Source organism: Alligator sinensis, unplaced genomic scaffold (assembly GCF_000455745.1).
Source record: "Alligator sinensis unplaced genomic scaffold, ASM45574v1 scaffold1049_1, whole genome shotgun sequence".
NCBI classification, from domain to species: Eukaryota; Metazoa; Chordata; order Crocodylia; family Alligatoridae; genus Alligator; species Alligator sinensis.
This window is the reverse complement of record NW_005842672.1, coordinates 869,805-881,847: the sequence shown is the minus strand read 5'-3', so window position 1 is coordinate 881,847 and position 12,043 is coordinate 869,805. Positions and strand designations below refer to the sequence as shown.

At 41.2% G+C, this 12,043-nt stretch overlaps 1 protein-coding gene across 1 annotated transcript in view; it reads right to left on the bottom strand.

Moving 5' to 3' along the window:
• Positions 1–304: 304 nt before the first annotated feature.
• Positions 305–12,043, bottom strand: part of LOC102375164 (cadherin EGF LAG seven-pass G-type receptor 1-like) — a 49,671-nt gene continuing 37,932 nt past the window's right edge. Inside the window, exon 2 of the mRNA XM_014524811.2 lies at positions 305–608. Coding sequence (XP_014380297.2) covers positions 535–608 — 74 coding nt within the window. The 3' untranslated portion in view covers positions 305–534. The remainder of the gene's footprint in view (positions 609–12,043) is intronic.

Here is a 12,043-nt window from a genome sequence, read left to right as displayed (position 1 = left end):
CAACCTGAAACATGGCACAAAAGACTTGTATCACTTACAGTACCAGATTACATACATTAATTTATTAATTTGAATATGGGGCAGAAGTGGGAACTGACCTAAGAGCTGCAAAATTGGGTCCTCAGGTTTCAGTAAACAGAGGCTGTTCCTCCTCTCAACCAAATGAAAGCAAAAACTCCCATTAATTTGACTGGTGCAAGTTTTATCCACAATGCACTTTCCCAATGCCTCAGATATTTCCAGTTATACATAGACAAATATTCTTTAAGTGAAATGATTATTTTTGAAAGTTTGATACAAAGCAGCCTTGGCTAAGTTTGGATGTAGCTCACATATGAGAGTTGGGAAACAATATTTCAGCTGAACTAATGAGAGCTTTCTGTCACGACAATAAATCCCTAAGGCTTGGTTCTACCACACTTACTCTTACTGAGTAATATTTTATTCCCCCAAATATAGTAATTTCAGAACAACTACTCTAGAATATAATGTTGCTCAAAATAAATATGACAGAATTGGGTGTTAGGTTCTGTATTAAAACTGGTACAGTATGGTTTGCAGTGTCATTGAACGCAGCTGAAACATCCTCTTTGTAATAGTAAGGGATTCTGAAATGAAATCACACAGGTTGATAAATCTTGTACAGGAGATATTACACTTCCATTCATTTACATGGTTTGTTTTTTTATTCAAGCCATGGATCTCATGCTGGTTTGAGGCCCTCTTACATGGGATCATAGTAACTGTAATACCCACATCTAACAGGAAGAGATAATGATGTTGAATCCTCTTGTTTTGTGGGCTTAAGTTACAACCTTAACATTAGTTTAGTAAAGCTTTTTGTTCTGTTTCTTCATTTAGGCTAGGAAGTTCAAAGCCAGCCAAAGGATTTGGATACTCAAGTCCCATTAACTATAAGAGCAGTACTGTTACAGGAACTCATTTATTTATCAGTTAAATTAGCACTCCTAACTGGGAACATTCAAGTAGTGCCACATCTTACCACTGCTCAGAGCAAAAGTGCACAGCAGAATCTGGCCAGTGTAAGGATGATGCCCCTTTAAGAGACTTGCACTCTTGTAACCAGTTTTGTATGGAACTGGCTGTGGGCTGTTGGTTAGGAGCTACCTTCTCCTAGTTACACTCCTTTTGTTTGGTGTCTTAATAAAGTTAACCAGTTCCTGAAAACTGACTATGGCTCCTCCTCTACTGAACCAAAACACAATGCAGAAAGTAGACAGGAAAATGTTGCTAATGGCAGAAAACTAAGAAGTAATTTGTACCAGTGAACTATTTTAAAATATTTTTTTTAAAGTAGTTTGTTCAATGCATTAGAAAGGAACAGAAAACACTGGTACTGCCAATTCACTGTCTACCACAATGTTTTAATACTATTAAATGGCCGTATGTAGAATAAAATAGCAATTCATAAGTCCTATAAAAATTGAAAAAAGAAAAAAATGAAGAAGAGTTTGTTGAAACACCAATAATTCAAGTACTTCATATTAATTTTTGGCACTGTGAAGTTCAGAACAAGCTCAACCAGTTAAAAGCTCTTTTGACTCAGGAATTTGATTCATGAACTGATTTTTAAGTGTATTAGCACATTTGTTATGGTCAAAAAGCTCTAAATCAGCCTGTGCTTCACTCTAACTTGGACCACGTACAAAAACAGAATTGTGTCTACTCCTCACAAAAATATGCTAATTTATTTCAGTGACTCAGACACTGTTCTAGTGCAATCCCACTCATTTACCTCACTACATGCAGCGTAAACCAATGCAGAGTCAAAATCAGCTGCTCTCAGTTCAGCATACACAGCAAGTGAAGTCAAGTCCCAAGGGACTAAGACCTGATCCTGTACAGCACTGAATGTTCCTGTACAACACTCCAGCTGTGGGAGCTACAGGACTTTAATTAGCAGTTTGTTTAATATCAAAACATAACATCTGAGTATTATCATTTTATCATTATTTGTTAATCATCAATTCTGTGGTCTGTGCTGTAGAAGACAAAACTTAAGTCTCTGCTTTAAGGAGCTTATATCAGTTTGATATCCTTGATAACAACTGGACCTGGTATAAATGATTAACAGACATTCCTGATGAAGAAAAGTAGTTAACCCTAACCACAGACAAATAAACAAGACATAGCAGCCTTATGGAGCTGTTGTACAAGTGAGGCTAGCACTTCAGTTACAGAAATTACTGTTAGGATAATACTCTTATCACTGTACTTGTTGATAATACTGAATTGCAACAGTAAAAACATTTAATATAAATGAAAATAAATAAGTACATTCCCAGAAAGGTAAAATTATGTAAAGAGAAGATAAGCAAGGCAAAAGGCTAGGATTGTAAAAGAACCATTTTACTAGGCAGTATGAAAAGCACAAGCTAGTTCCCTAAATTAAACTACTTGATCTTAGAAGAACAGAAAAGTTTGACTGTACATCTGATCTTCAAAACCTAAACTCATATGAGTTAATTGTTTTAAAGCATCAAAAGTCACTATTCACATGAGTAAGAATTTGCAAAATTAGATCCCAAAGCAAGCAGGGTAATAAGGGCAGGGCGAGCAGTACTCAAGTTATGGGCGCCAATTTAGAGGAAGTACCAATAGCATCTTACAGTGCTCTCCAATGCTTGGAGATTCCTCCCGCCTTTTGTGTCCCCCCAGTACTTGACTCTCCCCCTGCCCCACCACCTTTGTTAACTGGTGATCAACATCTTCTCTTCCTTGGGTGCTGAAATTAATAGTTACACACTTTTGTCCAAAGTGCTTTTTACATGAAAACCTGACACAATTTTTAGGTTATAGAAATTACTGTGGTAGCACTACCGGACCCATACTACAACTAAACTCACTGAAAGCCTTGTCTATGCTAGGGTTGTTCCACGTAACCAAATTATCTGTATTATACTAATTTAAGCACACACTACTGCAGTGTATTCATATTAACTATGATGAATCATGCTTTGTGCCCTTGCAAATTTGTCATGCGTCTCCACTAGCGCTACTCTGAACTGTTTAAACTGCTGTGTTATCTGGGGATGCGTTACACAGCTTCTGACACAGTTCCCAAGAGCAGTGCATTCTAAGAAATTTTAGAAAGTCTGGTCTTGCACTGTGAAGAGTAGTGAATGGACTAATTGGCCTGTTATAATCTGTCTGTAACTATACAAGGATTAAAATAGTTCTGGTCACAAATCCAAATTAAACTGAGATTTTAGCTTGACAAAAACAAAACTGATCCAAAAAAAATCAGCATGCCTATAAACAGTTTGGAACACTTATCTGTGTAAACACAAGGCTCTTGGCAGAGGAGATTCTTTTTAGTATGGACAAAGCCATATAGTCTAAGTATTCCCAAAATTATTGTTGCTCATAACTCTCACAGAAGTAGAATTATATGAGGTGTACGATTTGTGTTTCTGCATTGCAAAAAGTTAATATTTTGGGTCCTTTTCAACTGGACTATCAAAAAAATTATTTGAGGTAAAACCTCCTATAAAACAGCTTACACACATCTTTATTTATTTATACCTCATATATATTTATATATACACCTCATATATATATGTACACCTCATACACACACACACACACACACACACACACAAGCAGATATCTTCATTATACAGCAAAAGCTCCATTATCTGGCACCCATGGGAAATGGGGGGTGTCGGATAACAAAATGTACCAGTTATCTGAGAGGTGTCTTTGCCTGGTCGGGCAAAGACACCCCTCCCGCTGCGTATGGCGCATCCACATCTCAGATTAACTGTGCTGCCCCTCCCGCCCCTCCTTTGGTATCAGTGTGCTGGGGGAAAGGAAGGGGGGGGCTCCCCCCAGGCTGCTTTACCCTGTGCAGGCTGCCCCTGGGCTGAGAGATTCGACAAATCTTTTGCTGCATCGACCGGCATCAACCAGCATGCCGGTTAATAGAGCATGCCGGTTCATGAAGTGCCAGTTAACATGGCTTGTACTGTATATATGTATGTATCATATGATCATTGGAATAAGCTCAGCATGGTATTATATTACAGATCCAGGAATAATACAGCAACTTACTATGTCTATACCATGATATGAGTGTTCTGTGTGAGAGTCTTACAAGACATGTTCATTTTCCAAAAGTTAAAGGAAAGCAGTAATATATATTTGTTATAGAATCAAATGCTTAATGAGCAAAACCATATTCACTTCTAAAGCTGAAATGTAGGCTATAATACGTCATGTTCCAGACTAACCTAATCTCTTTAATATGTTTAATGCTTTAAGAAGTGCAGACCATGTTCAGAAGGCTATGAGCACATCAGGGATCAAATTCTGTTCATCTCACTCCCATGAATACACCTATTGACTTAAAACGAAAACTTGCCTGGTAGGATTTGGCCTTAGTGAAGTGGCAGATTTAAAGCAATGAGGTTGAGGTCTAAGATAAAAGACAACCAATATGATGCTGGCTCAACTGAAACGTACTGCCAGTGAAAGAAGTACACAGTGGGTGCGTCTACACATTCATTAATGCACCTTAGATACCGCACATATAGTTCAGTACTTGCTTAATAAAGTACTAACTACATGTGCAGTAATGACAGTTACTGTGCAGTAGCACCAGCGCAAGTTTATTTTGTGACACTTACTGCGCATGAGCCTAATAACACTGCTCAATAGCCTATTAGCATGGTTTTGAACCGCCATGCTACTGCACAGTGTTATTAGGCTAATACACAGTGTCTCAGGTAGACATGCCTGCTGTCAATGGAAAGTTAATGGGATTCTTGGCTGCACTAAAGGGAATCAATCAGACCATGGTACAAAGCTATGGTGAAACCAGATCTGAAGTACAAAATCCATTTTAGAACACTTTTTCCAGAAAGGCACGTAAAAATCCCCACCATCTGTTCTAGCACTGGCACTTTTCTATCTTTCTGCTTGAGACATTCTCCATCACCCAATTCAGTCATTGTCCAACCCCTACTTCTGCAGGACTGACTAGGAAACATGAAATTATGCACATAAAGATCCACATCCTGGGTCCAATGGATTGGCATGCATGGAAAGATGGTTAAGGCTTGGCCAGTTGGTCCTGGATGGCAGTGACACAGCTGCCACACTCTGGCATGGAGCTTGCAGGCGCACAGCATGTGAGGGAGGTTCTCTGCCTCATAGCTGTAGTGTTGGTACTGATTTCTTGCAGTTCCCATACCGGACAGCATCGTTGAGCAGCAGGCGGTTGAGGCAGGGACGGTGGATGAAATGCCAATCCACAAATGGTGTGAAGCTTCCACTGGGCATGATATGGTTCCTGGCATCCCACTTTGAGGTTAGCTCAAAGAACGTGCCCCGGTTGGGCAAGATCTTCAAACTCATTATTCAAAAAGGCTGAGATCCTGATAGAAACCTACCACAGGGCTAGTTAGTGCCAACTGTGCTTTGTCCCCATCAGCACCAATTCTTTTTCAAGTCATGGTGAGCCACTACAATGAATACATTTTAACTTCCTCTTCACTCCTACAGCTGAGCTGTGCCTTTCTTTCCCATTTCCAATTATTCCTGCTCTTCACTAGCCTGAAATGTCTGGCAAACATCACCAAACAGGGTCCCAAACATTTCACCAGAATCCTCTATTACCCCCTCTCTCAGTCTCTTACATATTAATGCGGCCCTATCCTCTATGAAGTGAAGCCAGACCAGGGATGCCCTGCACGACATTTGCATATCACTTTTTAGAGGATCCAAAGACTCATGACAAGATCACCCAGTTCCAGTATGAATAGGGGCTAATTAGCATATGAATCCTTTGTGGGGGGGGGGGTGTATACATATACTGAACAGTGCTAAGCTCTGGGGTCACCAGGGCTTGAAATGCTGTTGTCTCCCCTGTGGCCCAGTCCAATGAACTATATGATAATTCATGAGCCTTTTGGCTTTAGACTAATATAATGCACAGTTTGTACTCTATGTCAGGTGTGCTGTTTATGTTTGTGGAGTAACTTTGCTAAAACTTGCATCAACTAAAAAAAAAGATAAAATGCATCAATTCATCCATCAGTGTTTTCAAAGTTGCTCCTCACTTCTATGTGCTCATGAATAGCAGGGTCTGAAAGCAGGGGGAAGGTGAAGAGGCTGCAGGGGGAAGAAGCTGGAGGGTCAGAGGGAAAAGGGGCCACCTGACCCCCCAGATTTATTTTCCCTGCTATAGCAGTAGTAAGAGGGAAAATTCAAGGCAAACCTTCAATAATTAGATTCTATACCTGGAAAATTATAACAAATGATACATTTTCCATTTATAGAACCTAATTATTGGAGGGGTCATCTTATAATCAGGGTTGACTTATATTCCAGTACATACAGTAAATAGCTAGGCATCCAAATACATCCTTGTATGCACACAATCAAATATACAGTAAAAGTTCTGTTATCCAGCATCTTACAAGCCGGCACGCTCCACTAACCGGCATGCCAGCTTGTAAAATAAAGTGAAACCAGAAGTGGCCACCATGGCACTTCCAGTTTCTCCAAGCCCCCATGGCTCAGGGCAAAGCAGCCTGCGCTGCCGAGCCCCCACAGCCCGGGAGCATAACAGGCTGTGTGGGGCCTGCCTCCCTGTCCTGTGGGGCCCGCGGGAGGAGCAGCGATGTGGCGGGAAGGACGGCGGGATGACCCAGACGTGGCAGGAGAAGCGGCGGACAGGGCCGCTCAATTAACAGGCATATTTTGTTATCCAGCATCCCCCATTCCCAGCGGATGCCAGATAACAGAGCTTTTACTGTACAAATCAACGGCAGGATGAGGCTCTGTCAATACATTAATTTTGAATCCTGCCACCAAATGATAATGGCAGTTCCACTGAATCATTAGTAGTTGTAACATTCAATAAATATGTCAACGGAAGTTTAAAACATTTGAAAAGCAGTGCCACTTATAAAAACATAAGGGCTTTGCCAATGACTAATAAGAGACGTTCTACCAGCCCAAATATGCAGAGTGCTTGCAGGAATTGGAAAGGAAGCAGGGACCCTGACTCATCCTTGGATTTACCGTCTGATACAAAAGGGGAACAGGCATGGCCTCCCTATCTGCCACAATTAATGCTCCATAGGCTAAGTACAGACATTCAAAAAGCCTGAGGCTGAATTGATTCAGTCTTTGTGATCAGCCAGCCTTCACTGCTCCAGCTAGGGAGTAGAGGGGTGGAGCCAGCCCTGCTCTCTGGAACAGACAGCCCAGCCCAGCCCAGCCCAGCCCCGGGCTGCAAAGCATGCTGGGATGTTGGGGACTGTGATTTAACTTGAAACAGGAAGGGGTCTGGGGCAGAAAGTTTCATAAACCAGTTTGACCTAAATCAGTTAAGTCTGATACTACATTCAACCAGGTTTATCTTAAACCAGTTTCAGCCATTTTGAAACTGGTTTATGTGTACTGAACTTCTGTTCTGTTACAGGTTTAAATTAAACCAGTTTCTGATCCCTTAAGCTGGTTTATGTATAACTTCTGTCCCTACCCACAGAGAGCAAGCCATTGGGGAAGTTCTTACTCACCCTAGACCAGGCTGGGATTCAAGGGAGGAGCAAGAGTTCTCTGTTTCTAGTGAACCTATTAAACTACAATAGGGATATAAGCATGACAAGGTATTTAACTAACAATAACTCAGGTACATGTTTATGTGAAATGGGATAGGCACAACACCAGATAATTATTTCAAACAAACAGAAGGAATTCCTTTGAAAAAGTCAACTCGGTAAAGCAAGAATACAATGCAACCCACAACTGCAAATGAAGTTAGTCTCACAGAGCTGATGGTTAAACATGTATAAGGCACTGATTTTTGTTATCCTACTGCATATCTTTTTGCTGCCACCAAGCAATGGATGTCAAAAAAGCATCTGAAAATTTCCTTCCGTATGTGCGGCAGGTAAGGATCTTTTACACTAAAGAAGTGCCCTTGCCTTAAAATCAGGAAGTAGTGAAGTATTTTGTTACGAATAGTAGATGCATACAGCCTTGGGCTACCATTCTGTAAGCATACTCTATAGCCTTGAGTATGCAATATGTTAATTATGCTGGGGCCTAGATAGATCATATCTGTTAAAGGGGATCACTTAGCTGGCACTGATAACATAAGTTAAATTTCTTTTGAATGCATACAAACACCATGATGAGTTTAAATGCCATTATACATCATTAGTCATTGATGAAAAAGCTCTGAAACTTTTGCACTAGAGCAACAAGAAAAACATTTAAGAAAAGCATAAATGAGGGGAAGAAACCACGTTTCTAAAATCTAAAGGAAAGAAGCTTCATGCTTTTTCTCTTTGCAGAGCAGAGATGTATGCTTTTCAACACAACAAGCCTCTGTTTCATCTGTCTTGTATCAGATAACCTCTTACATCCCAACTATTAGAGTTTTGTCTTCCAACAGAGCTGTGAAAATTCCTCCACACCCCTCTACCATGGTCAAAGATCACATTTACAAATGTAGCACAGTACTCTTGGTTACCACAGTAACAGGGGAGCCCTCTGAAAGGCTCAGTCCTTTTCTGTTTAGCAGTTCTGCCAGTCAAACTGTTTATGAGTAACTAAGGGGACAATGATATTCACTGAACACTTGTTCAAATTACCAAATGCCAGACAGACCAGGGAAATGAGGTATAAAAGGCTGAAGAATGAAACAAATACATGTGTTCACATAGTTACTAGTGAAGGTGGACGAGGAAAACAGCCAAGTTAAAGCTGCAGCTGGTGAGACACCTGTAGCTGGTGGCAGTAATGATCAAGAGAATATTAAATTTGATTTCTCGGTCTCCCGTTATAACTGTTCTTAAAGGATTTTACAGCAAGTATTTATAGTCATTTCTCACGTGGATAATAAAAATCTAAAGGAAACTACGATATGTTTTCAAGCCACAATGCTCTGAAGTGGATATAAATTTGAATTTCCCGCAACTTTGACTGGGGAGGAAAAGTTTGGAAAAGTCTGATCCTAAGCTTTGTTTTAATTGACTTTAAATTATTGTTGATTCACAGCAACTGCTTTATGACTGAGCACTTTCAAATACCACTATTTTTGCAGTAAAATCAATTTGAATTAGCTCAGAAAGTTCCTTAACATCTTAAAACAGTAGCTTATCTAAAGGAATAACATTTCTTTTTTATTATATGAACATAGGAGTACAGTTACTGAGAGTAAAACACCTTATATTGCCTGTATAAACTCTAAATAAACAGACAATTGGTAGCACTTATCTTGACAGGAGCTTGTCAGTACTACCGTAATTATTGCTACTGAAAGAATTTTTGTAGGTGATATCTCTTATTAGACCAGCTGCACAGTTGGGATAGACTTAAACAAGCTTTTAGGTATCATAGTACCCTTCCTCAGGTCTCAAAGATAGATTGTTATACTATACTATACTATACTATACTATACTATTAAAAAAACCCTATGTATTGTTTCTGAGTCAATTATGCAGGTATCCAGGCAACAACAGTAAAAAAATATTTCAAAATGTACAGTAAGATGATGAAGTAAGACCAGATTTAAATTACATTTCATTATTTGTCAGCCCCAAAAGAAGGAAAAGCAACTATGCAGGCTTACATTTGTAAAGTTTTCAACCTTCTGTCTACCAAATGGGTAAAACAGCAGCAGTGGTGATACAAGTTTCTCTACCCCACAGCCTTACTAGTGTGCTACAGTACTGGACTGCAAAAACTCCTTGGAGCATGTGCTCCACTTGCTTAATGATTCAGCTTTTGAAGATAATGTTGAGATTGCCAGAGGGCATGAGATGCAGGGGTGTATGGACACAGAAATGAGGGCTCGTGTAGCAGAGTTTGAAAAGTTTTACTTTATACTGAATCACTTTTAAGAATTCCAAACATGCACCAGATCTGGGCCTCCTGACAGTCTAAAGACCAGGCTCTGCTCTCACTCAGATGGATTTTCCCCAACATGAATGTTGAAGTCACCGTCTTCTGATAGACAAACATCTAATGACAGAAGGCAAGCAACCTAAATGTGTTGACACTGAGTGTTTTTGACAGAAGACCCTGATTCCCTTCAAGTTTATGCCAAGGGTCCCACTGACTTCAAAGACAGCATGAACTAGGCTCGTATCAGGCAGGGGTGGGCAATTATTTGGGCTGGAGGGCCCCTTAATGAGTTTTGGTGAGCTGCTGAGGGCCAGTGGGGAGGAAACAGGGAAATGCCAGTTGATCCTATCCGGCCCACTGGCTGCCACCGGGAGCCTGAGGAGGAAGGACTGCACCCCCCGCCGTTCTGCCACAGTCAGGGCCAGGCTAGGAGGCATACAGACTCCTTTGCCTCACCACCTGGCTTCCTGGCACTGGCAGTCCTAACACTGTGGTCACCAGAAACCTGGCCTGCACAGCACAGGGCACAATGCAGTGCACTGAGTAGGTGTCCCACCTGCCTGCCACAATGAGCCACTGCTGCTGCTACGCTGCACTGAGAAAGTTGGGGATGGAGGCCTCGGGTTGAGCCTCCCCCGTGGCCAGCATGAACTCACTCCGAGCAGCATCACAGGAGCAGCAGCTCATAGCAAGAGATGGGCAAGCAGGCAGATGGGACAGCTACTCAGCATGCTGAATCACATCCCATCCTGTGCAGGCCTGGATGCTGGCAGCCACAGTGCCAGGACTGCGTAGCTGCAGCACCAGAAGGAAACGAGGCAGGAGACAGATGGATGGGGTGTGGGTAGAGGAGTCTGTACACTGCATGGCCTGGCCTGGCCCCAGCTGCAGCAGAGAGGAGCACTGCAGGGTGCAGCCCTCCCTCCTCAGGCTCCTGGCAGCAGTCGGGCCAGATAGGATCAACTCCCCACAGATCTATTGGGAGCTTAATAGACTGTGGCCATGTGCACTAGATTGGACATACAGGGTGGCAGGGGCACAATTCTGGCATGCAGGGGCTGGTCAGGTGTGGTGCAGGGGCCCCTGGAGCTAAACCCTGGCCTATGGAGCAGCCCTACACCATGGGACCAAATCTGTGAGCACTACTGATCTAAACTACATACGGGTGTGGGGGGGGAGGGTTATGTTAAGCCAAGTCCAAATGACAATAAGGCTAGCGCACCACTGGGCCTTCTCAATTTAAACTTCCAAAGACCTATCAGGCTGCACATTTCCAACACTGTCCAAGCTGCACTTTTTCAAGCCTACTCATAACTGGCAATTCATGGCTAAGCATTACATCAAAGAGCCTTCTTGGAGACTTTTTCTATAGATCTAGGGAACCAAGATGTGATCCAGGTTTAGGCCTAAAAAAAGAAGCCCTGCAATACCAAGGAAATTGGAACTTAATTCCTACTGAGACATTTCTTGTTGAAAGTAATTAAAATCAGCATTGATACACAAACAGTACTTCAGAGTACTATTGTTTTACAAGTGACAGAAATCTGCATTTAGACAATGAAGTGAGCTCTTCAATTTAAAGGGTCCCTTACTTAAAAAAGGGATTACAAAGGTGCATCTTGCAGCCTGCCTTTCCTGAGGAATGTCTATGGGGAAAGTTCCAATCACTATGACAACCTCTTTCTAATGCCAACACTTTTCTAGCCCAGACAACTCTTTCTTGAGAAAGGGCTTGTTTCAAGGCTTTGCCAAAACTGTCGTTAAAAAGCATTACTGACAAAAAAAATAATCTATGAGGTTACTGTTTTGGCAAACATCAGCCCTTAAAGAGAACTGGCAATTCTGCATTGATGCTGGCCAAAAGATTGCTGTTAAAAGGATAAAAACAGTAGACCAAATAAGAAAGAACATGAACTAAACAAAATATATTTAAAAAGGGTAATCTTCATTTAATACATTTTTTACATACTGTGATATTGGAAACTTGCACAAAAACTATTGTATATAGACATATAATAATAACAAATGGATTCAAAAAGCACCATGGATTCTTTTTATGAACACCAAAGGCCATTTTTAACATGTCAGAATCTCTGCTTGCTAGACCAGCTGTTCAGATTTATCATTGTATGAAACAAGACTGACAGAAATAGTCACT